We start from the raw sequence: 19,066 nt of genomic DNA, 5'->3' as shown, positions 1-19,066 counted from the left end.
CTCATCTCCGGTGCCATGTTTCTTAAATCCACAGTATTATGGTGCATTAGAGGGCAGTGCATGAGAGGGCGGCGCATGCGCCCTCGCTTCCTCAGATCTGTTGTGATCGCGGGAGCGCGCGCGGTCACAACAGGACTGGAGCACAGCTGATCTTACCCTGATTAGCTGCAGCAGACGTCTGCTATGATATCTATAAATGCATACAGTTGCACTCTGAAAAAGCCAAAAATGTACAAGGGAAAATATGACACTGCATTACTGCAAAAGAGAGATATTCAGTTTATGTATTAGCTAATGCATGTAAGCCCTGAAACCAACGGCAAGGTATATCTCTGTAATCCGGGAACCTAACTTAAATGCCACTATCTAGGTTAAAAACATCCGTATCTGGGCAAAATGCCACTATTTGGACTACAGACCTCCATGTATGGGCAGCTAGGCTCCTGCTATAATGGTTATGAACACAGCCAGGTCCTAAGGCGGAGTGCTCAGTCAGAAAAAGACTCACTAGAAATATCAAAAAACTGACCCGCACATCCAACAAATGTGAACAGGTGCTAACTGAAAAAACATAGTAACTATAAATACATACAGTTGCACTCTGAAAAAGCCAAAAATGTACAAGGGAAAATATGACACTGCATTACTGCAAAAGAGAGATATTTAGTTTATGTATTGGCCAATGCATGTAAGCCCGGAACCAACGGCAAGGAATATCTCTGTAATCAGGGAACCTAACTTAATACCTTGCTGTTGGTGTCCGGTCTTACATGCATTGGCCAATACATAAACTAAATATCTCTCTTTTGCAGTAATGCAGTGTCATATTTTCCCTTGTACATTTTTGGCTTTTTCAGAGTGCAACTTATGACTTTATAGTTACTATGTTTTTTCAGTTAGCACCTGTTCACATTTGTTGGATGTGCGGGTCATTTTTTTTGATATTTCTTGTCTGCTATGATATCGTCTGCTGCAGCTAATCGGTAAAATCAGCTGTGCTCCAGTCCTGTTGTGACTGCGCGCGCTCCCGCGATCCCTCTCATGCACGATAATACTTTGGGCTTCAGAATCAGAAACACGGCGCCGGAGATGAGCGCTATGCACAGGCGCTAAATCAGACGCCTTGTAACTGAAGATTAGAAATTTACATGCGGCCAGAGGGAGGGAGGAAAAGGCGGCGGGGATCCACGTGGATAACCGGTCCGGACATTATCAGCAGAGGTGTACACGTAAATCAACAAGTGCATGAATTTTCAAACTTTATAAAGTTGAATTTCACAGCCTAAACACCCGAGCTGCCCACTAATGGTATGTACACAATGTGCCTGATAGTGCCAGTACTGCACTGGCTGCACCTTTATATAGGAAAATGCTAATGTTTGGTTCCCTTTAAGTCACCCCCCTGATGCCACAGTGTAGAATGTCAATACCCCTGACCTTTTAGTCCTGAAGGATCACAATTATGATCGGTATGGCAATGTCGTGGGATAGTTCTGAGGAGTGACACATCCAAGCATTGTTTGGAATTACAAATATCACGGACATGTTCCCCTTATTCTTGTCCGGAATTGTCGTGGTGTCAGTACAACGTACATCTTTTGGCATGGACAAGTTGCCAAATAAATGACGTATGTGCTGCTACAGGAGATACGTCTCAAAATTTTAAATGTTTTTTTGCCGTCGACAGCGCTAAATCCAACATCTCTAATGATATTCCTTTCCCTGCAAGCCGAGCATTCCCCGCAGGGAAAGCAACCACCCCTCGCTGTTATTGCCCCAGAGGTAGTGAATGGATTACTTGATCTTGCCACGTAGGGGCTATCCACCAAAATGTCCTTGAGGTTCCTCCCTCTTTGAGATGTCCTGAGGGGTGACTTAGGGATAATCCCCGCCAGACATGGGTCCGTTTGCAAAACCGACCAGTGCCTGGACAGGGAGTCCCTCACCTGGTCCCATTTACAATTAAATGTAGAGATAAACCTCAGCACATTTTCGGTGCTCTCTGGGGGGTTGACTTAAAGAGGAGCTGCCCCCTCCGGGTATGTCTGGCTCTTAGGTAGCTTTTTTGATATTACGTTTACTATACCCCCTTTGTAAGAAACTTTCTTTCAAGTCATCTGCCTGCGTCTCAAATCTTTGGTCCGTGAAATATACCCTCCTGACCCTCATGAATTGTCCCGTGGAGACCGCTCTGATCGTGGATCGGGTGTGGGCCGACGATGCGTGCAAGAGAGAATTCACAGAAGTATCCTTTTTGTGAATATGTCTGTAACACAGCATCGTCGCCCACTTCAAATAGTATTTCCAGGAATATCATCTGCCTCTGATGCGCACAATGTGTCAGCCTAATATTCAGATTGTTCTTATTTATAACTCTCATAAACGCATCCAGCTCAGACCTGGCACCTTGCCACAGGAACAGCAAGTCATCGATATATCTTAGCCATAGAACAACGTGGTTGAAGAATAAGTTGTTCTCATGGAGTAGTCTCCGTTCCCACATGCCTAAGAATAGATTGGCATAAGATGGTGCGCATGCTGCCCCCATGGCGGTGCCACGTCTTTGCAAATAGAATCTATCTTTAAAGACAAACACCTTGTGCGTCAGGGCGAATTCCAGGAGTTCAACAATCAGTCCACGAACAGCGCCGTCCCACCCACTACCCTCAAGGAACAGTCGAGCAGCCTCCATTCCATCATTGTGCGAAATGCACGTATAGAGGGATTCCACATCAGCCGTTACAATCCACATATCGTGGTCGATGTGGAGCCCCTCCATTTTGGTTAGTACGTCAGTATCTCTGACGTAAGATGGTAAATCATGAACTAGAGGCTTCAAATAATGGTCCACAAACTTGCAGATGGGATCGCAGATGCCACCAATCCCTGAGACGATAGGACGTCCTGGGGGATTGGTGGCATCCTTATGGACCTTAGGTAGTAGATAGAACGTTGGGGTTTTGGGGTATTTAACAATTAGGCCATCCATGACCTTTTTAGGAATAACTCAGTCGCGGCATGCTCGGTCTAGTATCTCCTGCAGTTCACTATTAAAGGCATATATCGGGTTATTGTCCAGTCTTAGATACGTATTTTTATCGTTCAACTGACGGAAGGCCACACGTTCATATTTAATAGTAGGCCAGACCACCACATTCCCGCCTTTATCAGCGCTCTTAATCACAATGTCCTTCATCTCTTTCAGTTCTTTCTTTTATTGCCATCCTCTGAGCTCTAGATAAATTACCATGTTTTGAGAATTTTTGAATCGCCTTAAAATCCTCAAGTACCAACTTGGTAAAGATCGCTACCTGAGGACATATGGATAAAGGAGGGAATGGGGTCGATCTTGGAAGCAGCCTTTCGGGGAATCTACTCAGGGAACCAGTTTCCTGTTCCCTGAGCAAATCCTCCAAGTCTCTTAATGCCTCTTGTTCAGTAATAGACAATGACATATCCTGGGTGTCTCGTATTTGGTGCAGTCTCCTCAGAACTAGTTTCCGTGAAAACAAATATAAATCCTTAACTGATGTAAAATAATCAAACTTATTGTTAGGGATAAAGGTCAGGCCCAATTTCAGCACCTGACACTGTGTATCAGAGAGAGTAGGGGGGGATAAGTTAATTACCTACAAATTATTCTGTTTCCTTTTGTTGTCCTGGCTGCCATTTGGGGAAATTTCCTTCCTTTTAGTAGCAGTTTTTCCCTTATAATTTCTAGGTATTCCTTGTTTGTCCCATTTCTGGCGATATGACATTCTAGGCCCGCCCTTAGCGCCATCAATTTCAGACTCCTCACCGGACGTAACGTAAGAAATAGAGAAGGACCTTGTTCTATTTAAGCCCCACTGTGGTAATTTCTTTTTATTCCACCTATATACTTGATTTAATTGGAGATCAGTAAGATCCCTCTGAAATGTCTTACTTTTGGTGGTTTTAAGTTCATTCTCCCATTTAACGAAGTCTGCCTCCAGTTCTGAGCTTTTGTAGCTCATTGGCTGGGAGTTCTTTTCTCACAAGTTCTTGTAGGGATTCAATCTCCTTCTCAATTTCTTTTAAGGTTTCACCACTCAATTTAATTAACAACTCCATGAATTTCACAAAGCATTGATTGGCACATTCCTCCCATCTATCTTTAAACCAATCTTTATCAATCAAAAATGATGGGAAGACATGAATGCGCAGGCCACGTGGGATTAACCCCTTGGCGATATACCGTATTCCTCTAAAAACCCTTTATTCCACCAAATCCTCATTCTGCGGTGAAGTAGTTGTTTCAGGTTACAGATATGCAATGTTAAGGTACTGTCACACATAACGAGATCGCTAGCGAGATCGCAGCTGAGTCACCGTTTTGGTGACGCAGTTGCGATCCCGTTAGCGATCTCGTTATGTGTGACACTTACCAGCGATCAGGCCCCTGCTGTGAGATCTCTAGTCGTTGCAGAATGGTCCAGGTCATTTTCTTCAAAGGCGATGTCCTGCTGGGCAGGACACATCGCTGTGTTTGACAGTGTATGACAGGGTCACAGTGACTGCTGAGATCGTTATACAGGTCGCTACTGCGATCTGTATTGTTCTGCATCGCTGGTAAGATCTGACTGTGTGACATCTCATCTGCGACCTCCCAGCGACTTACTTGCGATCCCTATCAGGTCGCATCGTTTTTGGGATCGCAGGTAAGTCGTTATGTGTGAAGGTACCTTAAGGTCTTTGTGACTCTCAGCACCACTCCCCAGGGAATCCTCCTTGAAAACCTCATTAATTAAATTAAGCCACAAACTATCTCGGGCTTTATAATCCATGTTTTTACCACCACAAGCTGTGAAAAACACCGAAATAAACACTATCAAATAGGTCATAGACAAAAAGGGGAAAATACTGTATTTCAATTTCATCATAATGAATTCTATCAAAATCCCCGTATGTATAATATTGTGGAATATACTCCCAGAAGTGAACTAAATACTTTGTGCTAAAAACACGTATATGAGACTTATTAAAGTATAAAAAACAAATTTTATTTTTGAACAAACATACAATATTTAAAATTCATTTTCCATATAGTAAATACATGAGGTAACAGGTGGATTCAATCACACCCACCCACCAGGGAACTAACCAGGTTTAACCCATCACTACTCCATATAGCTAGGTAGCATAATAAATAAATAAACTATGTATAAATGGAGATACACTACAGGATCAATTGATCACTATATAATGAAAAGCATTCCAAACTTACCCATAGTGTATAAATGGAGGGCCTACGAATGGTAGTTCAGAGGTGGGGAAGTGAGTGACCTTTATCCCAGTCGCGCGTGTCGCAAATGGTTCATCAGCGGGGTGCAGGCGAGTGGATGTATATTATACATGGAGAATGGGGGTGGGCTTGCATTATATATGGAGCATGGGGGTGGACTGACAGCATTATACATGGAGCATGGGGGGCTGCCAGAATTATACATGGAGCATGGGGGGGCTTGCATTATACATGGAGCATGGGGGGGGGCTTGCATTATACATGGAGCATGAGGGGAGCCTTGCATTATAGATGGAGCGTGGGGAGGGCTTGCATTATACAATGGAGCGTGGGGGGCTGCATTATACATGGAGCATGGGGGCCTGGCTGCATTATACATGGAGCATGGGGGGCTTGCTGCATTATACCTGGAGTATGGGGGTCTGGCTGCATTATACCTGGAGCATGGTGGTGCTGCCTTTATTATACATGGGGGGCTGGCTGCATTATACCTGGAGCATGGCGGTGCTGCCTGTATTATATATGGGGGTCTGGCTGCATTATACCCAGGGCTGTATTTTGCCTTCATGCTGCCCTAGGCACTTTAAGTGGTCGCGCCCCTTAGTGACAACGTAAAACTGAGTTTTCGCACACGACATCTGTTTAAGGCAGATCTACTCTGTAGCACACTTTAAAAAGTATCAATAAGAAACGAACCCCCCCCCCCAATGGGGATCACCACAGGCACATCAAAACATAGCATGAGTATAAAATATTCCCACCACATCGTCCCCACTTATATACTGTGACTGTGACACTGCCCCTAATAAACAACACACTGCCCTCCCTTATAAACTACTGTATATGCACCACACCTTCCTCGATTATGAAATATGATCTGTACATTGTGAGGAGGGAGCAGCATGATGTGAGGACAATGTGCCATGCATGCTGCCCCGTCCTCACAATGTCCCATGCATGCTGCCCCCTCCTCACAATGTCCCATGCATGCTGCCCCCTCCTCACAATGTCCCATGCATGCTGCCCCCTCCTCACAATGTCCCATGCATGCTGCCCCCTCCTCACAATGTCCCATGCATGCTGCCTCCTCCTCACAATGTCCCATGCATGCTGCCCCCTCCTCACAATGTCCCATGCATGCTGCCCCCTCGTCACAATGTCCCATGCATGCTGCTCCCTCCTCACAATGTCCCATGCTTGCTGCCCCCTCCTCACAATGTCCCATGCATGCTGCCCCCTTCTCACAATGTCCCATGAATGCTGCCCCCTCCTCACAATGTCCCTTGCATGCTGCCCCCTCCTCACAATGTCCCATGCATGCTGCCCCCTCCTCACAATGTCCCTTGCATGCTGCCCCCTTCTCACAATGTCCCATGCTTGCTGCCCCCTCCTCACAGTGTCCCATGCATGCTGCCCCCTCCTCACAATGTCCCATGCATGCTGCCCCCTCCTCACAATGTCCCATGCATGCTGCTCCCTCATCACAATGTCCCTTGCATGCTGCCCCCTCCTCACAATGTCCCTTGCATGCTGCCCCCTCCTCACAATATCCCATGCATGCTGCCCCCTCCTCACAATGTCCCATGCATGCTGCCCCCTCCTCACAATGTCCCATGCATGCTTCCCCCTCCTCACAATGTCCCTTGCATGCTGCTCTCTCCTCACAATGTCCCATGCATGCTGCCCCCTCTTCACAATGTCCCATGCATGCTGCTCCCTCCTCACAATGTCCCATGCATGCTGCCCCTCCTCACAATGTCCCATGCATGCTGCTCCCTCCTCACAATGTCCCATGAATGCTGCTCCCTCCTCACAATGTCTCATGCATGCTGCCCCCTCCTCACAATGTCTCATGTATGCTGCTCCCGCCTCACAATGTCCCATGCATGCTGCTCCCTCCTCACAATGTCCCATGCATGCTGCTCCCTCCGCACAATGTCTCATGCTTGATGCTCCCTCCTCACAATGTCCCATGCATGCTGCTCCTTCCTCACAATGTCCCATGCATGCTGCTCCCTCCTCACAATGTCTCATGCATGCTTCCCCCTCCTCACAATGTCCCATGCATGCTGCCCCCTCCTCAGTGTCCCATGCATGCTGCCCCCTTCTCACAATGTCCCATGCATGCTGTCCCTCTTCATGAGCTCCTAATGCTGCCTTCCTCTTTTCCATAATGAGACCTTCATGTTGCCCCACTCATGCTAAGACCACCACACTAACGCTTATGCTGAGACCCCCCCCCCCACACACTACCCCACTCTTGATATTGACTCCCCTACATTGCTCCACTCCATACTGATCCCACACATGCTGCCCCTTCTTCACAATGAGCTCCCAATGCTGCCCCCTCTTATTCTGAGTCCTTACACTCCCCCCACCCAATCGATTTTGTCATTGCACTATCCCTCATCCCTTGTCCTCTGTCTCTAGCATTAGCCCCTCTCTCCCACTCCCCCAGCATCAGCCTCTCTCCCCCCCAGCATCAGCCTCTATCTTCCCTCAGCATCAGCCTCTCTTCCCCAGTCTCAGCCTTTGCCTCCCCCCAGCCTCAGCCTGCCCCAGTCTCCGCCTCAGCCTCCCTCCAGCCTCCCTCCAGTCTCAGCCTCAGCCTCCCTCAAGTCTCAGCCTCAGCCTCCCTCCAGTCTCAGCCTCAGCCTCCCTCCAGCCTCCCCCCAGTCTCTGCCTCTGCCTCCCTCCAGCCTCCCCCCAGTCTCAGCCTCTGCCTCCCTCCAGTCTCTGCCTCTGCCTCCCTCCAGCCTCCCCCCAGTCTCTGCCTCTGCCTCCCTCCAGCCTCCCCCCAGTCTCTGCCTCTGCCTCCCTCCAGCCTCCCCCCAGTCTCTGCCTCTGCCTCCCTCCAGCCTCCCCCCAGTCTCTGCCTCTGCCTCCCTCCAGCCTCCCCCCAGTCTCTGCCTCTGCCTCCCTCCAGCCTCCCCCCAGTCTCTGCCTCTGCCTCCCTCCAGCCTCCCCCCAGTCTCAGCCTCTGCCTCTCTCCAGCCTCCCCCCGGTCTCAGCCTCTGCCTCCCTCCAGCCTCCCCCCAGTCTCTGCCTCTGCCTCCCTCCAGCCTCCCCCCAGTCTCTGCCTCTGCCTCCCTCCAGCCTCCCCCAGTCTCAGCCTCTGCCTCCCTCCAGCCTCCCCCCAGTCTCTGCCTCTGCCTCTCTCCAGCCTCCCCCCAGTCTCTGCCTCTGCCTCCCTCCAGCCTCCCCCCAGTCTCTGCCTCTGCCTCTCTCCAGCCTCCCCCCAGTCTCTGCCTCTGCCTCTCTCCAGCCTCCCCCCAGTCTCAGCCTCTGCCTCTCTCCAGCCTCCCCCCAGTCTCAGCCTCTGCCTCCCTCCAGCCTCTTCCCAGTCTCTGCCTCTGCCTCCCTCCAGCCTCCCCCCAGTCTCTGCCTCTGCCTCCCTCCAGCCTCCCCCAGTCTCAGCCTCTGCCTCCCTCCAGCCTCCCCACAGTCTCAGCCTCTGCCTCCCTTCAGTCTCAGCCTCTGCCTCCCTCCAACCTCCCCCCAGTCTCAGCCTCTGCCTCTCTCCAGTCTCAGCCTCTGCCTCCCTCCAGCCTCCCCCCAGTCTCAGCCTCTGCCTCCCTCCAGTCTCAGCCTCTGCCTCCCTCCAGTCTCAGCCTCTGCCTCCCTCCAGTCTCTGCCTCTGCCTCCCTCCAGTCTCTGCCTCCCTCCAGCCTCCCCCCAGTCTCTGCCTCTGCCTTCCTCCAGCCTCCCCCCAGTCTCTGCCTCTGCCTTCCTCCAGCCTCCCCCCAGTCTCAGCCTCTGCCTCCCTCCAGCCTCCCCCCAGTCTCTGCCTCTGCCTCCCTCCAGCCTCCCCCCAGTCTCAGCCTCTACCTCTCTCCAGCCTCCCCCCAGTCTCAGCCTCTGCCTCCCTCCAGCCTCCCCCCAGTCTCTGCCTCTGCCTCCCTCCAGCCTCCCCCAGTCTCAGCCTCTGCCTCCCTCCAGCCTCCCCACAGTCTCAGCCTCTGCCTCCCTCCAGTCTCAGCCTCTGCCTCCCTCCAGCCTCTCCCCAGTCTCAGCCTCTGCCTCTCTCCAGTCTCAGCCTCTGCCTCCCTCCAGCCTCCCCCCAGTCTCAGCCTCTGCCTCCCTCCAGCCTCCCCCCAGTCTCAGCCTCTGCCTCCCTCCAGTATCTGCCTTTGCCGCCTCCCCCCCCCCCGCATGCGCAGATCTCCGGTCTGCATTAGAGACACTCCCACGCTCCTTATGAATCCACTTACCTGCTCCAGTGCCCGCCGCCATCTTCCTGGCTCACGTGAGTATCCTCTTCTGACACCGGCTTCCATCACGGCGTCCTCCGCGGCGTCCTGCTGTGAGCTCTGCATGTGACGTCCACACAGCAGTGGACGCAGCACAGAGGAAGGAGCTGATTGGCGCGCGCCTGTGACCCCGGAAGTGCAGGCGCCGGCAGTTCCGGGGTCAATCAGCTCCCTGTGCACGGCGGCCACAAAAAAAAAAAATGTAAAAAAAAAAAAAAAATTTTTTTTTTTTTTGCTGCCAGAAGGTGCCGCCCCTCACAATCTGCCGCCCTAGGCACCGGACCACGGGTGCCTAATGGTAAATACGGCCCTGATTATACCTGGAGCATGGCGGTGCTGGCTGCATTATACATGGAGCATGGGGGGCTGGCTGCATTATACATGGAGCATGGGGGGCTGGCTGCATTATACATGGGAGGCTGGCTGCATTATACATGGAACATGGGGGCTGGCTGCATTATACATTGGGGGCTGGCTGCATTATACATGGAGCATGGGGGGCTGGCTGCATTATACATGGAGGCCTGGGGTGAATTATAATATATGGAGGACTATGGGGCACAGTATAATATATGGCGTACTATGGGGTGAATTATAATATATGGAGAACTATGGGAAATGCATTATAATACATGGAGGACTATGGAGCTGCATTCTATCATGAAGGATTATGTGGGACCCTTTATTCAACATGGAAGGCTATGTGGGGGCCATTATAGTATTTGGAGAACTATATGCAAGGTGGGGGACAAAGATACAAGCAGGGGATGGGAACGTTTTGTGCTGAGGGTAAAGGGCTCTTTCCCTCAGCACCAAGCTTTCCCATGCTCTGCTATACGTCTCTCAGCACCTAGCTTTCCCATAAGATGTATAGCAGAGCACGGGGAAGCTGGGTGACGAGGACAAGATGAATATCAAAACATAGGAAAGCTGGGTGCTGAGGGAAAGAGCCAAGTGTCAGCGTCATTATCCTGTACCCCGAGTGTTATTGTCCCGTACCCCAAGTGTCGGTGTACGTAGGGGGCCCAGGTCCAAACTTTGCATCGGGGCCGATCAAACTCTAGTTACACCACTGTACATACACATAACTATATCACACAAAACACGCACACCCACACACACACACACCATGTATACATGGCGTATTTATCTACTATAGACTCACATTAGATGCTATATATAGTCTTAATACACAGTATTCATTTACGTATAAGGGGTGAGGAACAACTCTTTCTGTCACCATTGTGGATGTCAGGTGATTGCTGTGTCACAGATGAGAGAAGCAGGATCTCTGCTCTATTATTTCCAATGCTGAGAGGTCAGTTCTGGGCAGAATACTGACAGCCAATGAGTGCAGGGGAGGGGCTGGACAGAGAGGTCGGGTGGTGCCAGCTCTGACTGAAGCTTATAGCAACCAAGAATACAGGAAGTTATCATGTTAGCTGGAGCTGCATGTAAACAAAGTGCTGCAGAGAATAAAGTGATAGCTCAAGAGGAAAAAAAGTCAGAAAACAAAAAATAACAATGTAGGGGTGATTTATATGACAATACAGCACAAATTAGCTTAACTTTTTGTGTGTATGTCGGACAACTCCTTTAATTACAAATTTGGGGGAATAGACCATAGCATCTACCTACTGTAATAACAAGATTACAAACCTATTTCACTCAGCATTTTAGGGATCGATTGATAGAGTTTTAAATAGTACAGAGCAAATGTCAGCGCCTTATTTCAGATCTCTGGTTGTCATACATGATTTTTCTACAAGTGGGATTGTCCGATAGTATATCCTAGGCCTAGACACTTCTGCAAGGACATTTGATGTTTAGAGAGAACTATGACCGTGTGGAGAACAAGCAAAGTTAAATCTGAGGTTTCTGCTTTGACTACAGAAAATGTCTTGACATTATTTTTAAAGTAACTTTTTAACCATAATCCATAAAAACATCACGTGGAACTTCGGATCTAGGTTTAATCAAAACCTTTGCATGTTTTTTTTTCTGCTGTTCTTTCTAGGATCATGTTATTGACAGTCCAAGAAGTTACTACCGCTGGGACAGTGCTGCTGAGCCAGACCATTGGTTTGAACCTGTTCAAGTCTGGGAAGTGAAATGTGCAGATCTCTCAGTTTCCCCTGTTCATAAGGCTGCAATTGGACTGGTATGTTTTAAGGCATCACTTATAACACTGTGTATGTGTGGCGCCCCTGAGTGTCAGGTGCCACAGGGTATTGCATCTAACCCCGGATTCCTGGAAGACCAGTGCCAGTAAATAACATACAAACATACACACATTCATGCCCTTTTTCCCCAGACTGGGTAACAGGCTAGGGACGGCCCTGATGGATGGCTACCTATTGGTCGGGGCTCATCCAGTCTGCCACTCAGACACCTGGGAGAAGGAGGGGCTGGTCAGTGCAGTTGACGGGAGACTGACATCTTGTCAGACATAAAGAAAGTCAGTCGGAAGTAGACGCTCAGACAAAGAGTGTAAAGTGGCTTAGTGAGCTAAATGAGTATGGTTGCCAGGGAGAGTACGGTGTGAGTACTCACTGGACTGAGCACCGGCGAGGTGCAGAGCCCCAGTTCAGGAAGACGCTTCAAGCTCACCTGATAAATCTGAGGGAATCATCACGGTTCCTCACCAATGTTAGTGTCCGGTGCACAGCAGCAAAGAGGGAACCCGGGAACGGGGACAGAGGTCCGACCCAAGAGAGGTTCAAGCTGCATGCCATACGGGCCAGGACTGTGACAACAGGAGGGGACCCCAAAACGCTTCAGGCCATGGGGACCCACCAACTACAGACGGGTGAATGGAAGTGAAGTTTACCAGGTCACTACACTGCCACTGGGGAAAAAGGGAATCACCGAATCACCTGAGGCCCAGCTTGGTAGAGACCAGTACAAGCCGGGTTGCAGCTATGCCAAACCAGTGCGTAAAGCACAAGTTAAACCACAGCCGTTGTGTTGTACTACAACCACCATTATCCTTCTCTGGGGCCTAGCTCTACTTGCGGAGAGCCATAACATCCTACCTGCCCAATACCACCAGCCCCAGCAGTGAGAAACTTTGCAGCGGCGGCTTTCCCCACATAGCCACATACCACAAGTGGCGTCGCGAAAAACATTTAATTTTTACATTTCCCTTTTTATTTACCCCCCTTATTAAGCGAGCATCGGCCACCCATGATATGTCCCAGTCAAACAAAGCCTGGGGCCGAGTACCCCAAAGCCCTGGGGTGCGTCATATGTAATAAAGGTGAAGGAGAGACAGAGTGTGCTCACGTAAATAGTTTACTCAAATAATAACCTTGCCCCAAAACCTTCTCAATGTTGTCTTCCTCCTCAATGAAGCAGACTCCTTATAAAAAGCCCAGGGACATTACCACCTCAACTATAAGGCTAAGTTCACACACTGCGTTTTTTGACGCTGCGTTTTTGTGCGTGTTTTGACGCAAAAAACGCACAAAAACGCACCCACGGCAAAAAAGCGGCAAAAACGCATGCGTTTTTACTGCGCTTTGGTGCGTTTTTTGCTGCGTTTTGCTGCGTTTTTGCTCACTGCGGTTTTATGCGTTTTTTTAATCCGTGAACATTGCCATTAAAGATTGTTGAAAAAAAAGAAAAAAGGTCTGATGTAATTTCCTTCTTCAATATGTTCTTCATTCTCCACTAGTGTGTGCAGGAGAGCAGACAACTGCAGAACTACAAGGCTCAGCATTCTCCATCCAGGACTGTATGCTGGAGGTAGAGTCAGGGGGAGCAGACCTACAAGGCTCGCATACTCCATCCACTAGTGGATGCAGGAGAGCAGACAGCATCTGCAGAACTACAAGGCTCAGCATCCTCCATCCAATAGTGTATGCAGGAGAGCAGACAGCAGCTGCCGAACTACAAGGCTCAGCATCCTCCTTCCAGGACTGTATGCAGGATTTCTTTGCCCCCCAAAAAAATAACGTGGGCTTCGCCATATTTTTGTATGCTAGCCGGGTACAGCAGGCAGGTACGGGCTGCCCCCAGCTGCCTATTTGTACCCAGCTGGGAATCAAAAATATAGGTAAGCCCTTTTTTTTTAATTATTTCATGAATTTCATGAAATAATTTTTAAAAAAAAATGACGTGGACTTCACCCAATTTTTGTGTCCAGCCAGGTACAACTAGGCAGCTGGGGATTGGAATCCGCAATTCAGGGTGCCCAAACTTTCTGGCCACCCCCGCTGCGAATTGCAGTCCGCAGCCACCCCAGAAAATGGCGCTTTCATAGAAGTGCCATTTTCTGGCGCTGTATCCAACTCTTCCAGCTGCCCTGATGCCGGGTGGCTCACTGAGTAATGATGGGGTTAGGGCTAGCTGTATATTATCAGCTGGTCCTAAGCCCGAAATTCATGGTATCACACCAATATTAGACATGGCCACCATAAATTTCTAGTAAAGATAAAAAAAAAAAAAAACACAACACAGAAAAATATTTTTATTAGAAATAAAACACAACACAATTAGTGACTCCATCTTTATTGAAATAAAGAACCCCCCTCCGCAGTAATCCTGGGTCAAGGGTCCCGCGCCGTCCAATCCGGATCCAATATCATCTGATTGGTTTGCTGGAAGGCAAAGCGATCAGATGTCAGGTTCAAGGTCTGAATCACATGACACAGCAACTGATTGTATAAACGGCTTTTATACAATCAGCTGATGCATCAGTGGAAAAAAAAAACAAAACTACACACGTGTGTGCAGCGTCGGACTGGCTACCGGAGGGAACTTCAGTAATGCCAGGCCTGAATTCAGGTACCTGCACTGCACTCTGGAGCTCTCACCTGAGCTCCGGCGTGCAGCCTGGACTTTACAGCGAGCGCCGAGTGATTGGTTCCCCGGCACTTGCGGTTCAGTTCATGACAGCTGTAGACATCCCGGGCTAATCTCCGGTGTTCTCACCTGAACTCCGGAGATCACCCCGGCGTGTCTGCAGCTGTCATTAACTGACTGCAAGCGCCGGGGAATTCGTCACCGCGAGACTTACGATTAGCTGATGCGTCAGGTGACCGCATCAGGTGATCACTGCCAGGTCCTGCAGCTATCATACATGCCTGGGAGCCGGCACACAGCCAGAGCGGGGGCGGCGGTACCGGGAAGAGGAGCTGGGAGCATGGCACTGGGAGTCTGCAGACAGGTGAGAATGAGATTTTTCTACTGTTCACTTTTGATTTAGCAGCCACTTCCACCTCATGCACGGGAGCGGACATGGCACCGGGCGGGAAATGTAAGCAGCGGTGGCGGTACCGGGAGGATTCACGCTTTTGTGTTTACTGACAGAAGGAATCCTCTTCCTGTACATGTCACTTTACTAGCCACCCCTTGCGTTTATAGCTGTGTTTTTAGTCATTAAAACGCAGCTATATTTGCAATTTGCGGCTTTCATTGCGTTTTTGAACATCTCATTGAACTCAATGGGTGGAAAACGCAGTGAAAAACGCAAAAACAATTGACATGCTGCGTTTTTGTGGTGCCCACAAAAAATGCAGCTAAAAAAAAACGCTGTGTGCAGACAGCAAAAATGAAAACTCATAGACTTTGCTGGGGAAACAAATTCATGCAGTTTTCTGAGCAAAAACGCACCCTAAAAATGCGCAAAAATGCCGCGAAAAACGCACTGTATGAACTTACTTTAAGGCCTTGTGTGCACGCTGCATTTTTGCTCATTTTTTGGGTGCAGTTTTGGTCCCAAAACTGCATGCATTTCCTTCCCCAGCAAAGATTTCAGTTTTGCTGTGCGCATGTTGCAGCTTTTTTTTGGCTACCACAAAGATGCAGCATGTCCACTTTTTCTGCATTATGCCAGCATTTTTAAGCCCTTCCAGTCAATAGATTTGACTTAAAAAACGCACTGGCAAAAACGCTGTAAAAAAAAAAAAGCTGCAAAAAATGCATGGAGAGGGAGCCTTTTTTTGGGACCAAAAACTTGCATCTTTGTGGTCATCATAAAGATGCAGCGTGCGCACATAGCCTAACGCAGAGGTTCCCAACTCCAGTCCTCAAGGCACACCAACAGTGCATGTTTTCAGGATTTCCTTAGTATTGCACAGGTGATAATTTAATCACCTGCAAAGGTGCTGAATCCAACACCCATGCAATGCTAAAGAAATCCTGAAAACATCCACTGTTGGTGTGCCTTGAGGACTGGAGTTGGGAACCTCTGGCCTAAGGCGTGCTTGGAAGAAATCATAAAAGAGCAGATGAGTATAAAAATATAGCGATGAGTTAAGAATTTCATTGAGGTGGGGACTCCGTAGCTAAGGACATATGAGATATGCTCTGGCTACAAATGGCCATATGTCAGCCTGGATCACAGCTACAGAGATTCTTGGTTGTAAAACGAGACCGGACTAGCGACATTAGTCACAAACCGGCCTGATTCGATATTTACAACCTGTACAAATGTCCCCTTCTGACATCAGCCCAGTGTGAGGGAGGAGAGTGGGAGAGTAAGACTGGCTGCAAGTGGTAGAGAAGATCTAGGATTGGGCCTTCAGCTGTCTGTGTGGAACACAGAAATCAAAAGATGTAAATTTTAATCCTACAGAGTTCACATTTAATTTGTCCTCTGTTTTTTTTCACAAATGTAATTGTGAACTCTGTAGGATTAAAAGTTACATGTGAATCACCTCTTGTAAATGCTATCCTTAGTTTTAAACATCCCGTCCCTTAATGTTAGAGTTTAACAACCCCTCACCCCAAAAAGTTTATGGCCTGGAAAGAAAGAAACTCAAAATCTGATATAATAAGCCTAGAAGAGATCAAATTTTAAAGCAAGAATTTCCCTAATTTCTGTAACAAGGACTTTCCATTCACCTCTAAATCTTGTAATATAGGAAAAAAAGCAGAAGTGATTCACCTCTAAATCTTGTAATATGGGGAAAAAAAGCAGGAGTGATGACTATTATAGGAAATACACTTCCATTTGAATATATTTCAGATGTGTCTGACACAAATGGAAGATATCACACTGATATGCAAGATTAATGGTTCCTTATTTATAATGGTAATATCTTGCCACGAACAAGGGTCAGATAATCTTTTATAAATGAATCATAAAAGGAGAGACATTCAATCAGGTTCTCTACTCTTGTGCAGAGATTTTAATATAGTTCCTAACGGTACTGATCATTCAACTGCATCTACTAGATAGATTTCCCAAACATTAGAATTTTGGTTGATCAAGGCAGTACTTTATGACACATTTAGAGCATTAACACCACATTCAGAGAATAAATGCATTTATTCTGAAAGGCACAACCTTCTTTAGAATAGATGGCTTTATCTGATATTTCCACTCTTCTTAAAATGAAAACATTCATCGATGTTAGAACATAGTGGAATTCACCTTTAAATGTTAATGTAAAGATGGACATATTGCAAGAAATAACTATATTTGGTGAGGTAATGCCCATCTAATCAAAATTACAAAAGTCAAATAAGAAGAAACACTAACGTTATTTTAAAGAAAATATCAATGACATGTCTCCATATACTTTGTTGGATGTCCATAAAGTAGTTGTAAGAGGCATGATAATTCAACTTTTACCAAGATATAAGAAAGCAAATAAAGAAAAAATATAACAAAAATCAGTGAAGCAGAATCCTAGTGGATATCCAAGTACAAATATTGAAATTAAGAATTAAAAAGTCAACTCTAACTGAAGAATTTGACAAATTGATTAAAAGTGTTTAAGCCTATAATTACCATTCTAATAGACCTTGAAAAGATGTCTATCTGAGCAAAACAACAAAGAATTACAACAAAAATAACTAAAATGAAAAGCAGTTAATAATCTCGGTTTCTGCCCAAAAGGTATACTTGACGCCTTTGCAGAGTATTAGGGTAAATTCACACACTGCGTTTTTTTGACGTTGCGTTTTTGTGCGTTTTTTGCGGCAAAAAACGCACCTGCGGCGTAAAGACACGGCAAAAAACACGTGCGTTTTTACCGCGTTTTGGGGCGCTTTTTGCTGCATTTTGGTGTGTTTTTACTCACTGCGTTTTTATGCGTTTTTTATCAGTAAAAAATGCCCTTAGAGATTGTTGAAAAAAAAAAAAAAAGATCTCATGTAATTTCCTTCTTCAATATGTTCTTCATTCTCCACTAGTGTATGCAGGAGTGCAGACAGCTGCAGAACTACAAGGCTCAGCATGCTTCATCCAGGACTGTATGCTGGAGGGAGAGGCAGCAGGGTGAGCAGAACTACAAGGCTCAGCATACTCCATCCAATAGTGTATGCAGGAGAGCAGACAGCAGCTACAGAACTACAAGGCTCAGCATGCTCCATCCAGGACTATATGCAGGAGTTTTTTGCCCCCCAAAAAAATGACGTGGGCTTCGCCATATTTTTGTATGCTAGCAGGTACAGCAGGCAGGTATGGACTGCCCCCAAACCCCAGCTGCCTATTTGTACCCGGCTGGGAGCCAACAAAAATATAGGGAAGCCCTTTTTTTTTATAATTATTTCATGAATTTCATGAAATAATTAAAAAAAAAATGACATGGGCTTCGCCCAATTTTTGAGTCCAGCCAGGTACAACTAGGCAGCTGGGGATTGGAATCAGTAGTGCAGAGTGCCCAAGCTTTCTGGGCACCCCCACTGCGAATTGCAGTCCGCAGCCACACCAGAAAATATTGCTTTCATTGAAGCGCCATCTTCTGGCGCTGTGTCCAACTCTTCCAGCTGCCCTGATGCCAGGTGGCTCGCTGGGTAATGATGGGGTTAGGGCTATCAGCTGGCCCTAAGCCCGAAATTCATAGTGTCACACCAATATTAGACATGGCCACCATGAATTTCTAGTAAAGATAAAAAAAACACAACACACAGAAAAATATTTTTATTAGAAATAAAACACAACACAATTAGTGACTCCATCTTTATTGAAATAAAGAACCCCCCGCCCCTCCGCAGTAATCCTGGGTCAAGGGTCCCGCGCCGTCCAATCCGGATCCAATATCATCTGATTGGTTTGCTGGAAGGCAAAGAGATCAGATGATGTGTCAGCTTTAAGGACATGAATCACATGACATAGCAGCTGATTGTATAAAAGCCGTTTATACAATCAGCAAGTGCATCAGTGCAAAAAACAATCAAATACACACGTCTGTGCAGACTCCCGTCCGATCACTCCAGGAGCTTCCGGTAATCAGCTGATGCAGTCTTTTTATGGCATCAGCTGATAGTTTAAGCCGGTTAGGCTGTAAAAAGCCGGCGTTACCGCAAGACTTGCGATCCGCTGATGCATCAGGTGCCATATCAGGTGATCAGCGGCAGGTCCTGCAGCTATCGGAGGTATCCCGGGATTCTGCACATAGCCAGAGCAGGGATGGCGGTACCGGGATAGGAGCTGGGAGCGGACATGGCACCGGGAGTCTGCAGACAGGTGAGTATGAGATTTGTTTTTTTTTTACTACTGTTCACTTTTGATTTCGCAGCTTCTTCCACCTCCCGTTCGGACATGGCGCCGTACGGGAGCGGACATTGTGCCGGACGGGAGGTGGAAGCAGCGGTGTTG

The 19,066-nt window shown here is 47.6% G+C and overlaps 1 protein-coding gene across 3 annotated transcripts in view; it reads left to right on the top strand.

Moving 5' to 3' along the window:
- The window catches only part of LIG1 (DNA ligase 1), a 793,173-nt gene that overhangs the window by 585,251 nt on the left and 188,856 nt on the right, over positions 1–19,066 (top strand). For all 3 annotated transcript variants that reach the window (XM_075328747.1, XM_075328748.1, XM_075328746.1), the window contains exon 27: positions 11,531–11,674. In XM_075328747.1, the coding sequence (XP_075184862.1) occupies positions 11,531–11,674 (144 nt within the window). The remainder of the gene's footprint in view (positions 1–11,530; positions 11,675–19,066) is intronic.

Source organism: Anomaloglossus baeobatrachus, chromosome 11, assembly GCF_048569485.1.
Source record: "Anomaloglossus baeobatrachus isolate aAnoBae1 chromosome 11, aAnoBae1.hap1, whole genome shotgun sequence".
Lineage (NCBI taxonomy): Eukaryota > Metazoa > Chordata > Amphibia > Anura > Aromobatidae > Anomaloglossus > Anomaloglossus baeobatrachus.
The sequence above is the reverse complement of the archived record's forward strand: the minus strand, read 5'-3'. Positions and strand labels throughout refer to the sequence as shown.